Source organism: Colossoma macropomum, unplaced genomic scaffold (assembly GCF_904425465.1).
Source record: "Colossoma macropomum unplaced genomic scaffold, Colossoma_macropomum, whole genome shotgun sequence".
NCBI classification, from domain to species: Eukaryota; Metazoa; Chordata; class Actinopteri; order Characiformes; family Serrasalmidae; genus Colossoma; species Colossoma macropomum.
The window spans coordinates 19,171,608-19,192,914 of NW_023494800.1; the positions used below are offsets into that span (position 1 = coordinate 19,171,608).

The 21,307-nt window shown below is 38.0% G+C and overlaps 1 protein-coding gene across 1 annotated transcript in view; it reads left to right on the forward strand.

The window, feature by feature from the left end:
* The window catches only part of nrxn2a (neurexin 2a), a 340,805-nt gene that overhangs the window by 107,578 nt on the left and 211,920 nt on the right, over window positions 1-21,307 (forward strand). Inside the window, exons 11-14 of the mRNA XM_036588000.1 lie at window positions 2,017-2,043; window positions 8,813-8,932; window positions 10,681-11,062; window positions 15,733-15,923. Coding sequence (XP_036443893.1) covers window positions 2,017-2,043; window positions 8,813-8,932; window positions 10,681-11,062; window positions 15,733-15,923 — 720 coding nt within the window. The remainder of the gene's footprint in view (window positions 1-2,016; window positions 2,044-8,812; window positions 8,933-10,680; window positions 11,063-15,732; window positions 15,924-21,307) is intronic.

The window sequence follows — 21,307 nt, forward strand, 5'->3', positions numbered from 1 at the left end:
AGTTATTTTAATTCATATTTTTTTTGTACTTGCTGGCATTAGCTCGCTTCCTGCCCTCAAGTGATTTCAGCAGCCAGTTTAAAGAGAGGAAGTTTTATATATGAAAAGAATTATCTCTGTCCCTGTTTCTCAGGCTACTAAACAGAATGGGTCATTATACTGAGTAAATTATTTCTATTGAATTCCCTCCAGTGAGAAAAGCTCTCTGTATCTCCGTGTATCTACTGCTGGAGCAGAAAACGAGAATATTGGTTTGTTAATTCAGTGCTGTTGCACTTGGCTGTTGGTGCAGACTGCCCTTTCCTTCCCCTTTATTGGCTCCATCCACTCCACAGGACTCAGAAAGGGCAGAACGATTTCCTCTCCAGGTACTTTCTGCAGGTCTTTTAGGTCTGTATGTGTCAGATCTTTTTTGAGGGAAAGTGCTGATGCACTGAATAATCAAATTCATCAGCAGATTTGAGATGAATACTCCTAGATAAAATCCACAAAGTATGGAAATCAAACATTTCAGTTTGATTACAGTTGTTTAGGGAATGGTTGATTGCATAATAAATCTCACAATTTGATTAGATTTGACTATTTTGATGCAGTTCAGAATTATTTTTAATAATGCACAAATGCAGCTATTTACAGTGTAGTGACATGTAGCCTTATGTACAGTATATACAGTATAATATAGACATTTATCTGCAGTCACATGCAGTATTTTGCCACAAACTGAAAAATTTAAGCGCAAATATGTATATTCTTATTAATATTGTATATGTTAAGCTGTGTACTTAACCTCCGCTTCAATTAAAAGTATTTCAAATTACTGTGCAGAAGTCAGAGACCATTTATAGATTTAATTTCTAGTTCAAGTTATTAATTTTTCAGCATCAGGAAAAACGCAGAAAACATATATTCAACAGAAAATTACACAAAAGCCTTCACATCTATATTCACATCTTTATTTTTCAGTATATAGTTCTGTTCATGTTTTGCCCTTATTACAGCTTCCATTCTTTTTAGGAGACTTGCTTTCAGTTTTTTAAAGAAATATGCAGAGATATTTTTTTCTTTTAGAATCACATTTTCTTCTTCTCATGATACAAGTAATCCTAAACACGTTTAATGATATTGAGGTCTGGATTCTGAGAACACCAGCAGCTTCTTTGTTTGATTTGTACATTTTCCTTCTTTTTTGTCTGTTTCCTTTTCTCAGTAACAATTACTTGACAGCTACACATCCTTTCAGAAACGTGTTGAGTTGTCTTCTCACAGTGGAAGGATGGACAGAAACACCTGTGGATTTTTTCAGATCTGAAGCAAAGTTGAAAGCTTTGACTACTGTTTTTCTGTATCAGTTGTAGTGGTCTATTATGTCTGTGGTTGTCCCAATGGGAAGTCCCATTTTTGAGTTTCCCCTTATACCTCTTTCCCCTTATATATCTTATATCTAATCTACTCAGAAATAATCTCCTGAAAAATAAATAACTTGTACTTAATGGTCGTTTTGTATGAGAAAAAAATTAATGAAGGGTGACTTTTGCACAGTGTACTATATATTAAAAAGACATTTTTACATTTGAAAAGAACTTTAGAATTTTATTTAAGTGAAAGGTGAGTGCATAATGTATTAATGATGTAATATTATTATATTTTATCATACTGTGCATCCCTAAATTGATGCAGTTGAATCACAGTTGATCATCTCTATGCATCAGGGCGTTTTTACACTCCTAATAAGAATGCATACAGTGAGAAGCTGGTTTGTTGGACTCTTGAGTTTCCAAAGCAGAGCTTTACTTGGAGAGGATGAATTGGCCTTTTATGCTCTTGTGTTTGTGGGATGGGGAAGTGTCTGAAAGGGGCAGGTTTGACTCTCAGCTTGTCCCCGGATGGTGTGCTTTATGAAATGCTGTTTGACTGTCTGCAGATTATACCTTGAAGGATGTTCTTTTTAAAAAAAAAAAATGATTTCTTTACTTTTCTTTTTTTTAATCTCACCATCTCACTCTCTTTCTCCACCAGATTGTATCGGGATAGACTGTAACCTTAGTAAGTGCTTCCTTTATTCATACACAAAATGTTTCTCCTGAAAGACTGTGTCTGTGCCATAGAATCCAACGCCATTCTGTTTCTGCCTGTCACTCACTTCTTTTCTTTTTAATCCTTTCTCTCACTTTCTCCGCTATTAACCTCTTGTCTGACTGTGTTCCCTCTCTGCATCTTTCTCCCTCTCTCTCTTTCTCTCCCTCTCTGACTCTCAAACTATCTCTTTTGTTCTGCACAACACACCAAATTGCTACAGTGTTTCAAATTAAGCATAACCATCCATTTAACGCTTCTTTTTATAGCAGCCCGAGTTCCTCACAGTTTTTCGAACACTAAGTTGGTTTATGATCCCCTGAGCCTCAGCTCAGTAAGAGAATTCCACTGCAGAATCAGAATACAACCATAGTATTGTGCATTAGGCATGTGCCAGAGTAAAGCTTGAATTTAAGCGCTGTAGAAAGCTGTGTTAATAAATGTTGCAAGATGAAGTCGTGATTTGCGTGTTGCCATTAAAAGGTAAGTCAAGTGAGTGAGATTGTGTGCGTGTGTGTGTGTGTGTGTGTGTGTGTGTGTGTGTTTTGAGGAGGAGGGCTGTGTTACCTTTATTTGTTATTTGTTTAATTGTAAGTAAACAAACCTGTTCCAAGACATGCAGAGTCAAAAAAACTTATCTTAAAAAATAAAAAATCTGAAATACATGAATTCATAAAACATCCCTGTGTCATTTCCCCACACATTTACCATTCATGCCCTCATGCCTTATCCACCATGTTTGTGGAGAGCCTGTGCGCATGCAGCACAGACCATACAGAACTAGACAGCGACATAGTTGTTGTTGTTTTGGCTTTGTGTTCCAACACATTAGATTAGAAACTAAACAGTCGGTAGTGCATAATGTAAATAAAATGTATTTAAATATATATTAGAGGAATCATGGAGGGATCACAGATATTTTTATACATTCTTCTCATTGCAAGGGGCCATGTGTAATTAGATGATTGTTTGCTTAGTTGTTGCGTCACTATCCTCATTCGTCCCTCATATGTTATCAGAATTAGCATTGAGTTTGCACATGAACATCCCATTAAGTTGTAATTACAAGTGTAATTTCTGAAATAATATTACTATACAAGTTTCTGACTTGGTCGAGACCTTTACTCTTTCATCATCACCAAGAAAAGGATGTTTTCAGTGGTTGATGACAGATTTATCTAAAAACAGCTTACTTTTATTAATAATTTGAAGTAGCACTTAGCTTGGATAGTCCACTGTAAATGCTTCGTAGATGCTTATCTTGCAATTAACTTACATTCTGCTCATCATCTTTTTAATTCGCCTTAATGTACCCTAACCCCAACCTCAACTCTAACCCTAACCCTCACCCATGGTCCTAAGTCTAACCCTAACACTGTTGAGAATGAACTGATGTTTAGCAGATAGTTTGTTAAAAAATTGAATATCTATAGATAATCTATTGGGCTTATCCAAATAAAATGAGACCTTATCTTACTTCTGTAAATTATAGCCGAACAGAAATTCAGGTTACAGTTTGCATAAAAGTACAGAAATAGCCTGTAGACTTCTGGCACAAAGTCATACAGATAAAGATGCTGCTACATGTCGCAAAACTGCTGCACTATGCATGGTGAGGAGTGGGCATTCTGAAAGTCATCATGCAGTAAAACATTGGTGCATGTGTACCATTACTGTCCAGAATTTAAATCAGAGCTGCAAGCAAGAAAATGTGGTGGCATGGAAATGTTTGGCTACCAGTCTTTATTGACATCTTCATCGATGATATGACTGGTGCTGGCAGCAGGAGGCATTCTGAACAGAACAGAAGCATCTAAACCGCTGGCCAAATGCCTCAAAACAGTGATCCATTAACACTCAGTGCCAAGAAGGAGAATGTTGACTGGTAGGGTTAATCACTCGACGTTTCAGTTGAAGACATGATAGAAAACAAAATGCACCGTAAACAAGCAGGCGTGGCAGAAGTTACCCAGTGTCTGGTAAGATATATAGGTCATGAGCTTCAGTCAGTCATCAGTTACAAAGGATTTGCAACCAGACATTAAACATAACAGTATATAAATATACTATACATAAATATATATATATGGCCCCATAAATGAAACGCATGTGCCTATAAATGCTAATTCCTATATAGTTCACACAATAGCTGTTGTTTTCTTGTAAGTTCAGAGTGAAACCAACAAAAATTGCATAACCGTCCTGATACTAATACGCTGCACTGCAATTACAATTATAATATGAGCTAAAGTTACACGTTTAACTGAGCTGAACGTGCACATTTGCTGTATCTCCTATATCGGCAAACCTAACGATATAGACAGTCTTTATGTCTTGTTTTTCAAAAGGTAAAAACAAAGCAAAATCAAAAGATAAAAGAGAAAGCAACAAGGTTACATTTTTGATGCACATCATCATACTTTCAAATAAACTATAAGCAGAACTGTTTTTCATGTTCAGTCCTATATGATGTAGGCCTATACCATAAGACCATATAGTAAATATCCTGCTGCAAACCACCAGATGGCAACATTCACCAGTTAAAAACACTGCTGTTTTTTCCAATTGCTCTGAAACAAGAGGTCTTCCTTTACTGAAGAGTGAGGCTGTGTTCATGGTAATTGAAGAAATTTGTCTGATTGTAGTGTTAAAATGTGGGTGACCTATGATTAAAGGCAGAAATTGTGTAGATTAATTATTTTTGGAGAACTGTGTCAACAGTTTTGTATCATTGAAAATATTAAACCTGTATTGTGACACCCTGCTTGAAGCTTTTAACATGAGGACACTGAGTTAAAATAGCCACATGGTGAGTGGCTGGTCTTGTGGATTGCGTATTCCCCCCGACACTCCCTCCCGTTTGTCATTGGGTGTGACAAGCATATTTAGACTGATGGAAGTTTTAATGACGGTAAAATGTTAATTGACTTTTAAATAGACAGAAATCACCGGTAGTTAAAGTAAATTACACTAAATTAGAGCCCTCTGCCATCTGGTAGAAGTCCCTTTTTTGACCTCACCATGTTGTGCATTTTAAACAGCTTAGCACTGACTTACGGGCACTCATACCAGAAAAGTAATTTCATAGAAATTTAACTGCAGATGACACTTCCTCCTAAGAGGTTTGCATAATGCAGTTGTCTGCCTAAAATTACACACAATATAAAAGGTTTGTCTAGTTTTTCAGTGAAAAATCTTGCATAAAAATTGGCCAATTCCAATACATAGCAGGCTTTTCATATATCTCCTCTTGGAATCTGCCTTGTTCAGCCCCAACCGAAACTTAACTTACGGCAGACCTAGCAAGCAAAACTGCATTTTCCTTGCCAGCTCACACACTTGTCAATTTTGCATTGGTTTGGGTTGTGGACCGCTCTCAGCACAGCAGTGACACCAATATGATATTGATAGTAAGAATGTATCAGCCACGGCTGTGTGGCTGGGGTTTTACACATCTTGTCAGTGCTGCCAAAGTCTTCCAACCAAAAATATCCAGCCAACAGTGGTCCTGTGGTCCGAAATGCACCCTTAATGAAGGGCTAGAGCATGACTAATGCAATTTGTACATGGAAAAAGATGTGCTATAATCTCTGATATGTAGGTGCTTTAAACATTTGTAGTAGAATATGTGGTTATCATCCAGTATGACCTCTCACTCAGTAGCTTACTGACATAATCTCAGGACACACTTCTGGGTTCAGCTTGTTAAATTTTTTGTGCTGGATTGTGGCGAGACAGTGGTACACCCCCTCTAAAACCCACCTAAATTCCTTTAATTCATGCTCTTTTAATGTCCAGAGTATAATTGACTGCACAAGCAAAACAACCTAGCTAGCAAAACGCTGTCTTTTCCCTTACAAGAGGTAATGTTCATTTTTACCACGTTCTCCGCACACATGACACAGGTCATTGCACATTATCTGCTTAATTGGAATTTTTTGGGACTTTTTAGCTATCCTAACTAACGACAGGTTTGTTACCTGTCCAACAGTGTTGATAAGCGCACCATTGCCCCCTAATTTGAGGCCTTTTTTTTGTTTTGTTTCGAAATTTCACATACAGTTTGTTCCCACCCTAATAACACCAACGCTCTAACCCATGTTTAGCCCAGAATATCATATGGTTGTCTCCAGACATTCTTGTTATCAGATCACGTCTGTCACCATGAGAGTCCACTATTTGTAGTGCTGGAACATTTGGAAAAATGAGTGGAAGAACCTAGGGCTGAAACTTGTATTCTAGGCCCATACATGACCTACATTGCTGAACAGGTCACTAGTGGAACTGTGTTGCCATCTAAAACTCTGGGCAGTTTGGAAGAAAGTTAAAGATTGAATATTTGGGGATCTGCCCTGAAAACACAGTGTTCTCTGACACAGGCTAGTGCTGGGTGTGCAGGCCACTGTCCTCATATCTCTGGATGATGTTATAACAAGCCATAACTTATTCACTTATTCATTGTACTTTGTTTCGTTACTGCACTGTAGTCAGATTGTTTGTTTCTGATGGTATTACATACAAAAGTAAGACCCTGCAGGTTTTTGTTCAATATACTGCAGATCATGTAGGATCAGCTCTAATATCATGTAATTTGACAAAAAAATTTTTTTTGCAACAAACAATAAATCTTGACTTGGTGAAATAAGGGGATGTGTAAATTCCTTTCATATTAAATTGGGGCGGGTAACAGCTTAGATTTAATTAGCAACGTGCCAGAAGGTGCGAGAATGTCAGCGCCCCTCTTTTCTGCTTCCTGCGTTCGTCTTCGAGAGGAGCTGAGAGGAGTGCTGCTAATTAGGGCAAGCATATGACAGACACACCCCGATATGCAAGATCTAATGAATATCCATCAAACATTGCCAAGCATTGCTTCGCACTCTCAGGTTTTTAATGGAATCCAAGCCAGGGCTGCCACAAGCCTCACTTTTTGTGTTAAGTAAAGGTGAGAAATGTATGAGTTTATATATATACTCTCTCTCTAAAATTATACTTGTGATGCATCTGTTGGTACAGTGGAAGGCATGTTATTTGATTTGCTGGTCTCTTGTGGACTTGGTGGAGCTGAATGCATTTGGAGGCCGGTTGATGTCAGAGAGCACAGCGGGTGTGCAGCAAGGCTCCATACTCGGTTCCCTGAGGTTTCAGCATATTGAAACAACGCAGCTGCAGAAAGTGTGTGAACTACAGGCATGCGCACAAACACACACACACACTAAGACAGAATTATAACAACTTCAGTGGCAGGCCTGCCTGGCTCTGGCAGTTAAAATAGGCAGCATTGGTGTCAGATGTGCTTTGAAGCATCATCCCGGTCAGTACCCAGTTTGCATGGTGGAAGCTGAAGCTGCTGCTTTGCCATGACCCAATTTCAATTAACCATCTGAGCTGCTGAGGATGTGATGAGAGCCGGTGTGCTACTGCCATATCAATAATACTCTAATACCTGTAATCTGAGGCTTTTGAATGATGTTGCATATTCCCTCTGCTGTCAGGCTTCCATGTAAATCTTTAAGCGGATCTTCAGGCAGTCTTGTGAGGCAGCTGAAAAATAAAATAGCCTTACCTGTAAGATTATTACATGAGATTTTCTGCTGGCAAACAACAAATGTATTATGCATTACAATAAACTACAGCATAGTTTGAGAATGAACCTGCTTTGCACAAGAAGACTTAAGACCGACACATTTGCGCTTCCTCTGCAATGCATTTTATATACTATAGCAGAACTCGACTATGTGATGCTGCATGACGCCATCACATACTGCATAGTAAGTCTGATGTGCAGTGGCCTTAAGAGTCGCAACCTTTACTTTCACCCTTAATCCTGCTTAAACATATTTTTAAATAATATAGTCCATATGTATATTTTGAGCTTCAAAAATGGCACATTTTGAATTCATAATTCATGCATGTGATATAACAACCTTAAATGCATTTACATATGACTGTCCATTCAGCCTACATCAGTTTAGCTTATTTACAGTGAAGTAATAAGGAGTGTTATTACTGCGGGCAGTGTCGGGGGAAAAACAACATATTTTCCTTTTTATGTTTATGCAAACGTTGTTAACATTTCAAAACATGCCATTCACTCCCCAGTTTGTACAGTCCATATACTGAAACTAAGCTACAACAGCAGCCTGTTTTGTAATGTCACATTTGCATATATCCGTCTATTCAGCTTACAGTAGCTTAGCCCCACCCATTCATGCTGAAGTTACAATGAGTGTTTCAGCCTGGACTAGAGATGATTTACATATATCAGTCTCAAAGGCACAGTAACAAAAACAGCCTGTTTAATTCTAAGGCATTACAAGATGTTGGAAAATGGTCATGTGAAAATGAACTACCACTGTTTTTGGTGCATAAAAAGCACACAGACTTCATATGTGAACCTCAGGAAAGAAGTAAAATGCAAGAAAAATATAGGTATCAATATAACAATAACAGCCTACTTAATTCAAAGAAATATAGTGGTGAATTATGACAAAGCAATGACTAATTTTAGTACATAAATCAGGACAAACCTGAGAAAAAGTAGAACAATGTAGTATATAGCCACTTTCTCTATAAATGATGTATGTGTAAGGTGCAACTGTGCAAGGGAGAGAGAGAGATAGAGGGAGAGTGCTGATAGCATTTCAACCTCTTGTAGGCCTATGGGATGGAGGAGGGTGGAGTGTATTGATGAGGCAGGCAGCCTGAGGCGGTGAGTGACTTTGACCCTCTCTCTCCGTAGGTAAAGGACCGGAGACTCTATATGCAGGGCACAAGCTGAATGACAACGAGTGGCACTCTGTGAAGGTGGTGCGCCGTGGGAAGAGCCTGCAGCTCTCTGTAGACAATGTGACTGTGGAGGGTGAGTGGACTGCACACACGTACACACATATACATATTAATCTAATGATCTCTCTTCTGACTTCTAATGTGTGCAGTTCTGTATTCAGTCAGAAAGAGCAGGTATTTCTATATGGCCCTTTGCTTGAACTGTACGTGCCCATTCAGTCCCAGACATGCTGCTACTCAGACATGACACTGCACAGTTTCAACCATTGGTTTATTCTCAAAGAAGTCGAATTACATGTTTTATGTGTTTACTTTTTATGTGATTGTTGTATGTGCTATGTAATAAGACCTTTGTAATGCTTTAGTCCTTGTTTAGTTTGTGTGAGTATTGCTGAGTATTGAGTATTTATTGAGTATTCTATTTATTGAGCACTCTGGCCTGAAACTATTATTTAAAAGATGAGTAACATGAAAAAATAAATTCCCTCACTTTTGAAATTAAATAGTTTATTGAAGTATTAGGATTATTAAAGTGTCAGTATGAGAAACAGACCATTTTGAATTCATATTTTTTGCAATGTCATGAAAAAACTATGGATTTACATATGCCCACCTATTCAGCCTACAGCAGTTTAGCTCCTCCCAATCATATTGAAGTTAAAAGGAGTATTTTAGCCTAGACTGATTTTCTAATGAGGCACAGTAGAGCTCAGCCAGTCAGAACAAAGATCATGCATATATATATATATATATGGTGGCCTTAAAGGCCTTAAAGGCGCAATACCAAAATTCTATCTAAGGGATAAAGAGAGGTTAGAAAATGATTATGTAAAAATTAATAAGAACTGTTTGTGGTACCTAAACATACAGAAGTTATGAATGGACCTCAGGAAAAATTAAATAGAAAAACAATGTTATTTGTCATGTTATGCAGTATTCTTTAATGCAACATTTTATCCCTAAGCTTAGTAAGTTTGACAGGATTCAGGATTTTGTATCTTTTTTGTGTTTTAGTCAGTCAGTGTTTTTTTTCACTGCAGTACTCAGAACGCATTATGCAAATACGTCATACAAACATTGGGAATGACCCTACGGCGCTAAAGAAATCCTGACTGCTGGCGTGACCACTGATGTAGAGGCCAACAAATGCAGACGTGATATTCGGCTTCCCAGCAGTAACATTAGTTATCTGGCTTCCTTCTGCATTAGCCAAAAAAAGATTTCAAACAAATTGCTGTCAAGTCTGTGCCCCAAAGTGCTTTAGCTTTTTAAAAGTTCCTCCCACCTGCAAGATATATTGTAAAAAGAGGGATTTTCTAGTTTGTAAACCAGAAAATCTTGCTCTGGAGTCTAGCACAACCCTGCTGTAGGAGGCGCGTCTGCATGTTTACAACAGATTGCATGATGATTGATGGACAGATTTTCATTTTGGCCAGAGTGTCCTTTAAAACATCAGCCTGCCAAAAGACAGCAGATGAAAATTAACTAATTGGCTAATTTTGGGATATTGACATGCAACATAAAATAATTGTTCCTGTTAAACAAACAAAGTGAAGTACACTCCTAAAAATAAAGGTTCCAAAATGATTCTTGGTTTGGACAAGGTAAAACCTTTAATTAGAGTAGAACCTCTACATAATGTGGACATTATTAAAATATCTTCACACTCAAACATCTTGTTCACAAGAATGATTCTTTAAAGAACCACCCATTGAAAAGTTCTTTGTTCTTCTAAGGCATTGCTCTTAAGAACCGTTTTTTGGCACCTTTCTTTTTGAGACTGTGCAGTAAAGTAACTGAACACTCTTGCTCGCACTCCAGGCCAGATGAGCGGAGCACACACACAGCTGGAGTTCCACCACATCGAGACGGGCATTATGACGGAGCGACGCTTCATCTCCATCATGCCCTCCAACTTCATCGGGCACCTGCAGGGCCTCAACTTCAACGGCATGCCGTACCTGGACCAGTGCAAGAACGGGGACATCTCCTACTGCGAGCTGAACGCACGCTTCGGCATGCGCCGCATTGTGGCCGACCCGGTCAGCTTCCGCAGCAGAGCCAGCTACTTAGCACTGTCCACCTTACAGGCCTACGCCTCCATGCACCTCTTTTTCCAGTTCAAGACCACCAGCCCCGATGGCCTGCTGCTCTTCAACTCCGGAGACGGCAGCGACTTCATTGTGGTGGAGCTGGTTAAAGGGTGAGTGTGGACAGAGAGCAAGTAGTAAGGTTTACTCTGTATACTCTGGTCCCAAAGTACTAAACTTTTTGGCCCAGTTTCAGATACAGATTGGACAGATTTTACCTGCTTACTATGTGTGAAACTGGCATACAAGCCTTAATATGCAATTTATGGGCCATGTACATGTAAAAAATGCAAAATGCACTTATCTCTCATGTGTTTGCATTTGAGGAGGGATTGCACAACATTTGAAAGCATTGTGCAGAAAATGGGTAGAGAAATTGCAAGTGCAGCTGATTAAATATTTCGCTCGATTTGCTAAAGTTTGAGTGACCAGTGGCGGCTAGTTTAACATGTCATTTTTCTCCTTTTAAAACCAAGCGTAAGTTTGCGGTGTGGTCTGAAAGGCGTGTTGTTGGAAGATTTCCTTTAATAGTAGCAGCAGCCACAGTGATTACATGGACACAGGGTTTGAAAGAATATTCACTGAAAGGATAACACTATTTCAGCTCTCAGAATCTGATGTACGAGTGTGAGAAGACCCAGCAATATGCGTCATTGTTTCATAAATTCTTAGCTGGAGTAGCACAACACCCCTGTAGGATATTTTGATGGGAGAGAACTTCATGTGTTAGCACTGCTACCTCCTTGTCACTGAACTTTCATTTCTTTTTTTGTCTTGAGCTTGGTGACGGCATTATTTCACTGTGTAGTTTAAACCCCGCTCCTCATCAGAGTACAGTTAGTTAGGCGAAGCTAGGCTCAGTTTGCGGTGCTGTGTGCTGCCTTGGTAACTCAAAGGTTAATTTCATGCATATTGTGAGAACATATTGCTGTTGCATCCAGGCACATTCCGTGCTGTGCCTGTGCTCATATGTACATCTGGCCCTCTGTGTTTACTCTTCGTAGAGATATTAAAAATCTTATGAGCTAGATATGCTAATCCACATCCTGTTCCTGCAGTACCCCTGGCCTGCGTATTTTATTGTTTTCTCTACTCTGACCTGATCCAGCTAATCAGCTAATTAACTTCTTAAAATCCAATGCTTCATTCACATGTTGGTGTTAAAAAAAACATTGTTTCATACCTCATTTCAGAATTGCTATAAACATTGCAGCTGACAGCACCATACAGCTATGTTAATGTTGCCATGGTGATGGAACAGAACATGATGAAGAAAAAACGGCTTTAGCAGTCTCGCTAAACAAATAAAGTACATTTCCCAGTCCTGTTTTTCCTATGGCTTCTCCATTGAGAAACCTGGAACATCCATTTTTTCATTGTCCATCTATTCTCATAATATAAACATGTGGGCCCACACTGACGCTCTTAACTACATGACTTACATATTAGTTACATAATAGTTACCAAATCGTTCATAATTACTAAATGAAATGCTTTAAGATTAGTAACTGAATAATAAAAGCTCAAGAGGTTGAAGCTAGCTGGACCACTGTGTCATCGAAAGCTGTTATAGTCAGATGGCTCTTTCAAATTCAGCCGAGAAATGCAGCCTGCATTCTGACAAGTGAAAGAATGTACTGCTGTGTTATGTGCTTTATTGCTGGGTTATATGCTATTATTTTCCATATTGTGTGTTTTGTACCATGCGTGTGGTGTGATTGAACATTCTGTTCAGCCAGTTTTTCTCCCTACATGGTCATGTCTGTCACACCTGTCACTTGTCATGTATAGACTGGGTCTAATTTTGGCATCAGTCCAGCCTATATAATTGTGACTGTCCATTGTTCAACAGCTGGCTAAATGTCTGGGTACCTGCGAGCAAGAAATAAAGATCAATTCCCCAGACGTAAGGTTACTCCCTGGTTTAACAAGGGTTTGAATTCTTCATCGGATAGCATTTAATTAAACAGATTAGTATTTTTTTTTGCCACATTACATCATTCACATTCGTGTTTTGCTTGCCAGCTTACTATCATTTAAATCAACAGTATTTTCTCCATTATATTTTGACATTAAACTATATAAGGCAGGGGTAGTCCAGGACTAGGGTTATAGACTGCTGGGCTAAGCTGATGCAATTCCATTTTTCCAAACTCCAGTCCTGGAGCCCGCCCTGCTCTGCACAATTTTATGTTTCCCCTGCTCTAACGCTCTTGATTGAGCTCAAGAAGCGAAAGATAATTAGTTATTGGTATGACTCAGGTGTGTTATCACAGGGAAAACATAAAAACTATGCAGTGCTGGTGGGCAACAGACTGGTGTTGAGAAACGCTGGGTTATACGTGTTGCCTTTAGCAGCTATAGTGCTGAGTGAAGAAGCCTTTTTTTTCTGTATCTCTTCATATCTGTCCCTATTGCAGTCGATCAGAAGGCTGCTGTTTGATTAATGTTTCTTTCTATCTCCACCAGTAACTCTGTTAGAAATCTCACCAGCACACCTTAATTCTCTTGGCTTATCTTGAACAGATGCTGTGGAAATGCAGCAAATGAGCAAACCTGAGTGTGACAGTTTTATTTTATTTATGTATTTATTTAATTTTGCAGTGGTCTTACTTTGATGAGTTTGAGAATTCAGTATATGTGATTCAGAGAAGTAGGAGGGTGAGTCAAGTCGCAATCGATTTATCCACTGTTCCTCCTGGCAGTGGCATATAGTAAAAGGTATAAGGACACATTTGATGATTCACCATATAGACATCATGACAAATGCGGTAGCTAAGTTTAGCTGGTAGATTTGGACATGGACCAGTCTGCGTAGATGTGTTTTAAAGTGGTGACCAGCCTTAAAAATAACAGAGATTATCTCTTTTATATGACTACTCCTCTGTGCTGGGTCTATTTGATGTTGGTGTGGTATGTAGTTCATGTCCTGCATGATATGCACTACATGCAGTGTTGCAATTATACTGCTACATATTGCGATTGTTATGTGCTGTATTATCTTACAAGGGAAATTTGTCATTTTGCTGCTCAACTGTGACCAATCTGGGAGCAGCGGCTTAAGTGCGACCACTGCCCTACGTATACCTGGGCAGTCCTGGGATTTAAACAGCAACCTTCTGGTTGTTGACTCACCTCTGCTATCACTAAGCTAGGTATTGCAAATGCCCATATCACAGTATTGATTAACCAACAATATATTGTGCCTAAAAGTGGTTTTATTTACCCTAAAAGTAGAGAAGGGAAATACAACACTATACTATATATTCATGTTCCTCTTAAATAGTGTGCAAATTGGACTAAAACCTTAAATGTATTTTAAATACATTCTGAATTAATCATATGAAAATGGTGTGATTTTGTATAATTCTCCTATTTATTTGCAAACCGCACAGTGCAACCCGCACAGCTTAATACACAAGCCTTTCACAGCTTTTCTTTGTTCTGGCTTGGTAAATCCCATGTTTGGGGACAAGTCAATCCACTTTGCTTGTGGCAAATAAAACTATGACAATGCTGTTTCACTCTCGAATTCATTTTATTTAGTTGGCTGAAAATTAATATTGTAAAAGGCAAGAAGCTCAGATGTTTAACTTCCTGTGCTGCCGCCATCCAGAAAGCCAGTCATTCAGTAAGCAATTAGACAGCAGGTGGCCTTGCCTCTCACTGGAGCCTGCTGCTGCATGCTGAATGAAAACACTGTAATGAGAGATCACTGCTCACCCAGCATACACACTCTCTCTCTCTTTCACTTTTGCTTTCTCTTTCCTTATCTCTGTTTCTCTCTCCCTTGCTCTTTCTCTGTCACCTTCTTTGTCTTTCTGTCTCCTCTCTCTCTCTCTCTCTGTCTCTCTCTGTCTTTCTCTGTTTCTATAAGAGTAGGGGAAAAAAACAAAAAAAAAAAAAAAAAAACAAAAAAAAATAATATATATATATATATATATATATATATATATATATATATATATATATATATGTATATTTTTCTCACTCTTTTCTCTCTCCCTTCTTCTCTCTCTATCTCCTTCTTTCTTCTTACTTAGCACAAACACTTTGCATAGTTGATTGCATCAGTCAAAAAACGAATTGTTGCTGCCTTGGCATTATAGAATCTGGCTGTCGCTTGCTCCAAAATGAGAATGTCCAGAAAATATTCACAACATACCTGAGATAAAGAAAGGTTAGGTTCAAACCAACATTTCAGGATTTATTTCTTGGCTGCAGTTAAGGCTGCCATCATAACCTTTCTTTGTTGAACACTAAGCATCAAATTAGCATCAAATTCACAATTGGACATGACCAAAACATCTTCCTCTCTTTCTCTTTGATAGTGTCTCTCTCCCTTTCTCTCTTCCCGTCTTTACAGTAGTGTGGCTGTATTGACAAGAATTCACTGACAAGCATGACATGCTATATGAGGAAGAAGACACCTGATGTACACTGTGTGGAACAAGCTAGCTAAATATAGATTTCTATGCATTTTTCATCATTGTTGTGGAAAATCAACTTGTTGCCAAATAATGTCTTATGAAACCACTACAACATAGAGAACTGTACAGAATGTTTAACCACTGGAATATCCAAGGGACATACTGCTGATTACAGTGAATCACAAAAGTTGGATTGCACACTTCAGCTTTACAGTGCTTGGCAGGGTGGGACCTCTGTTAGTGGCAGTAGTTCAAGGATTATTACTGATATTGATTTGCAGACACTGTGACCCTAAAAGTACTGCATGTTTTGGCTGGGCTGTCTGATTGAAAGGGAAACTGATGTATTGCAGGTACATCCATTATGTCTTTGACTTGGGCAATGGGCCGTCACTCATGAAGGGCAACTCTGACAAGCCACTCAACGACAACCAGTGGCACAACGTGTTGGTGTCCCGAGATGACAGCAATGTGCACACGCTCAAAATCGACTCTCGCACCGTCACGCAGCACTCCAACGGAGCCCGCAACCTGGACCTCAAAGGTACTGCCTTGTTTTTAACCTTGCCTGTTAAAAGGCTTCCTGTTTTCTAACCACATCTGGAACATATATGTGCTTCTAAACTAGATTAATGATACTGCCTCAACAGCATGGCATATACTGTGTCCTCCATACGGTGGGCCTTGGGAATTGCCTTCTGACCTTTGCTGGACTCTTTTGAAAATGCTATTAAAATGCTGTCATACATTTCCAGCTACCCATTTTTCTTGTATTTAATTTTGACTCCCTGAAAACTGTAATAAGCAGCTGTTCCTTCAGGCTATTTATAAAGCTGTCAGCTCCCCAGGTGCATCCCATTTCAAAAAGAAAAAAAAATCTACCTCTCAGTATTTTTACAAGGAACCGCAACATAGCACATCTCATTTTCTGTCTGTAGTTAGAACAAGAAACAGCAGCGCCTTCAGGAAAAAACATTTCAGCTTATAATTTCACATTTCTGAACTAGCAAACCTCCATGATTCAGTCTTGCAGTTTTCAATTGATTCTGCATCAGACCACATTCTGCTCCTCATTGTGCTTCGATCTTTATATTGTTACCACAGGGTAAAAAGTGTGACGTGACTAATATTAAAATAGATGCATGACTGAATAAGCCTAATACACTAGACATCTTATTATTCACCTTTTACAGTACTGTGCAAAAATCACCAGCCTTCATTTATTTAATGTGAGTACATGAAGTAAAAGTTTCATTTTTGAGGAGATTTTTCTGAGATATTTTCTTACTTATAAGATTTGCGTAAGAAAGGGGGAGGTCAAATGAAAATAAGTGATCTCCAAAACTGGAGTTCAAAAAATAATTAAAAGATACAGAGAAAATGGGACTTTTAACAACCATACAAGACCTGGTAGACCACCAAAAATGTCACCATCAGAAAAGCAGTGCTTAAAGCTTTCATTTATGGGAGAGAGGAGAAAATCAAGCTTCATTTTTGCTTCAGATCTGAAAAATCCACAGCTGTTTCTGTCCATCCTCCCACTCTGAGAAGACAACTCAACACTATGTGTCTGAAAATATTTGTAGCTGTCAAGAAGCTGTTACTGAGAAAAGCAAATAGACAAAACAGAAGAAAATTTGCAAATCAAACAAAGGATCTGCCACTGTTCTCAGAACAATGGACTGACCACCCCAGACCTCAACATCATTCGACATGTTTGGGTTTATTTGGACTGTGAGAAGCAAGAAATGCACTCAACTAAGACTTAACTAAAATATCCCTGAAGATTTCTTTGAAAAACAGAAAGCAAGTCTCCTGAAAAGAATGGAAGCTGTAATGAAGACAAAGTGTGGGCACACTAAATACGGAACAATTTAAGATTACATTTAATTGGTGAGGCTTCTGGGTAATTTTCTGTAAACTGTATGTTTTCTGCCTTTTCTCCCAGTACTGAAAAAATAATAACTTGTACTTTTATAGCTGTTTTTTTATCTTTTATAGCTGGAAATTAAAAAAAAATGAGGGGTGGACTGCATGTGTTAGAATAGAACATCCTTCTGGAGTTTTAAATTGCTACTGATGATTGAGCTCTTTCAATTCCAGTTACTATTATTCGTATGCTGTGAACCTTGGCTGACAATCCAAAGGTTTCTGTGTGTGTCAAACAAAGCAATAAGCTGATATTCTCAAAAAAGAACACGAATAAAAATTTCTTTGCTATACAAAAGAAGATAAGGGAGGAATACCTAGTCACAGATGTGATGTGTACTCACTCATTGACCTTGGGTGGGCAGTTTGTCTCAGCCAGTGCTGACTCTCTGGCTATTCATTTAGGCTAATAAATTGGAAAGGCAAGGCTTTTTAATTAAAAGAAAGTAGAATTAAATGCCTTAATCAGTAATTGTGAGTGAGTTTTTGAAGAAGGCAAAAAAACATTTAGCTCTCCTTGGGCAGTATTTCAACATTTTATTTTTAACTTACGCAGAATAACAGATTCATCTGTTGATCGTGTTTTCTGTGACTGTGCTGGGCTTGGCTAAATGAAAGTCTAGCAGAACCAAAAGAAGGCTCAAGATCAGCTTTCTCAAATCCTGTCACAATAAATTGCATTTTTTATTTGATACTTTGATATATTATGCTAAGGTAAGTAGTTCACATTGAATACTTAGAATATTTGGAGTCTTCGCAGTATAGTGCAGAATTTAGTAATATGGAGAATCCTAGTATCAGTATGTGTATTCCACCTTGAAGACATTCTGCTAAAATGAAGAATTCAGAGCATTTCTGCACAATTAACTACACATATAAATGAAAGAAAATACGCTTGCTCGTTTAGCTTGTGTGTTCATTATGCCTGTCCATGCTTTAATTCATTACTCTGCTTTCCTCCAGAGAACAGGTTGATTATTCCCAAGGATTAGGAGAATACTGGATAATGATATTAAGTATATAAAGGCCTTTTTAAAAGAACCGTTTTTCGAACACAAAAAAGCTACTTTATTTGAACCATTGAATCTTACTGCAAGAGTCAAGTCAATTTCCCTCTCAATCCACATGTGTAATAAAGTCCAAATCAAATAAGGCTGCAAAGCAGCGTTTCCTGCTGTCAGTACAGCAGGCTCCAAGGGCCCTTTCATTGGGTTTCTTTAGAACAAGTCCTTTAGACATCAAAAGAACAGCCTCGCAGTATGTGTCAGTTGTAATTGCTCAAGCAATTATGTGAGAGAGAATGGAGGGAAGTGTGGGAATCCTCCGGCTCCGGCCCGTTTCTGTGAAGTGTAAAATGAGCGTCCTCAAATGGGAGGGATTGGATGGCATTGATGTGTGGAATTTGAGATCCATCAGTAGAAAGTAATGGTTGACCTGTTCTGTTTATTGGCACCAGAATACACACAGAATGCTCATGCCGAGATTCCTACCAAGATATCTGCTAATTGAGTTTTTTTTTCCAAAGACTTGGCTTCTTTTCTAATGCTTACAGCTGTTTCAGATAATTTGTTTCATCGACATGGGATGTATTGTAATTGTTTTTCTCTCTTTTTCCTCTAATGAGTCAGCAAATGCATGAAGTTGGGAAGTAAAGTAGAAGTGTTGACTACTTCCATATTTAGGAGTAAAATCTTGTTCATTAAAATTAAGAACATTTTTTCCTATCAGGTTACTATTTTGAGGACCTCTCCCCCCATAAGACATACGTGAAGCATCCTTTTAGCAGCTTCTATTTTAAAAAGCAGCTAAAACATTGGAAAAAGTAAAACATAAAATATAAACTGTGCCATGACTTTTACACAGGCCACATTTTCTTTTGTAATTTAGCAAATAAACAGTAATTGTAGGTTAAAATATGCAGAAGTGTGTTCAGAGTGTACTTATTTTCACTTTGAAAATCAAAAAACATGCAAATTGACCAGGGGCACCCAAACTTTTGCAACTTTTGCATATCATTTTTTAATCATATCATTCTTATTGTTTCTTTCTTGTTAAGTTCTTTTATTTTCTCTATTTTCTGTTCTTCTATATCATTTGTTATTTTTATTATTCTTAGAGGTTTTGTTATCATCCCATTGATTTTGACCACATTTTTTCTCATTTTAGAAAATGGACCGTTTTGGTAAAACAAAGCAGACTTTGCTAAAATAATGTGGGATGAATCTTATAAAATAAAATTTTAGGATTTCACTTAATTGTATTATCATCCATTCTTTGCAGAACTCTAGTGTTGGATGTAGGAAAACTCCAATATGAAATAATATGGGCTGGTGGTACTTGAGGTTCCAGCAGTTTTGAGAAGTAGTAGCGATTGCAGCAAGATTTTAATCATGTGGTCATCGACTGTGGCTAAACATGTTTCCCTTCCTGTCTTGGGCATGAATATATCATTGCTCATCACAGAAAAATGGCTGGAGATGTCATTTTAAAATTGCACTGCAATTTATCAGAAAGCAATTGATTTTCTTATTTCTATGGGATGAAAGGTCCTCCATGCTTTCCCAGCTCACTCAGACACTGGATGAGTGATTAAAGAAACTATTGGGTGTATAATTGGATATGTGTGATTGCCGTCTTCCCAGTAGTCAATGTATAACAGTGACTGTGCAAAGCTAATGCAAGGACCTGTGCTGACTGCAAATCTTTCCTTTAAACTATGTGAGAAGACATTACTCTACATCTGTCCTAAATCTCTAAGAATCCTCTATGACTTATTGTATCTTCTTATTATTTCTGACAAAGAGCAGAACAAAAATGCATCTCCAAAAGGGAAAAAGGGAAAGAAAAAAACCTTCTTAATGTTTGACATAAATATAAAAAGAGTTGATACATTCAGTATAAATTTTTCACATGGTAAAGAGTAGCAGGTGTTTGGCAAAAAAAAATGGTTTTATGCTGACTGTGGCAATGGCTGTGTTTACATGCAAAGACTTTTGCCAATCCGATTGAATACATTCTGATTATAGATTAAGACTTGTGTTTATATGTTCACTCTACTCAACATTCTGATGAAAATCTACGTTTACATGCACACAAGTAAACAGATCCAAAATGATGCGCATGCATACAGTAACAGTTAGTGTAGACGTTACCATGACAGCGAGCATCATGTGAGGTCCACTCTGAGTTTTTAAAAAATGTACTTCACATGTACTTATTAAAGAAGGGCGAGAGGAGGACGTCATGTTTTAAGACACATAAGCTGGACACCAGTCCCACCACCGTCTTTTAAAGTTCAAAGCATAAACTTCATCTCTTTTGCAGACTAGTTTCTGCTCCCGCCATGTTGAACGTTATAAACTTTCACTATGACGTGAACGCTCATGCGCAGAACATACTTAAAGTTGCCGATTGGGAATGTAATCGGATACAGGCTTAATGGAATATCTACAGGATTACCCACCTCCTTCAATCGGATAGGAATTGTATTACAAATGGCTTCAGTGAGACTACTCTATTCCAATTGAGGTGTATACATGGATGTATTCTATTCCAATTGAGCTATTAGTCAGATTATTAACGGATTATTAGGCTTCATGTGAACGTGGCTAATGGTAGTATTTGGCATGCACATGCATATGGACTTAATTAGAAAGTGTCTGAAGGTATGTATTGCACACACCTAATTTTGAACCTATTGAATTGTATTGTATTTTTATAAGTTTTAAAAATATTCTACTAATGAAAAGTTTAAGAGGCACATTGAAATCTTGTGCTTGTTTTGCAGTTTATAAGATCTTCACAATACTGATTAGAGGTTAAAGTTCCACAACTTTAAATCAACTGTAACTTTGAAGTTATAGATATCTTGTAACATATAAATGGATTATGTTGAAATGTCTTGCCCTGTGTGCAGTTTTTAAACAGTTTGCAATGCCAATGCATTCATTGGAGTATCCAGACCTCCTTAGTTAGGGATAGGAAGGTGCTGTTATTGTG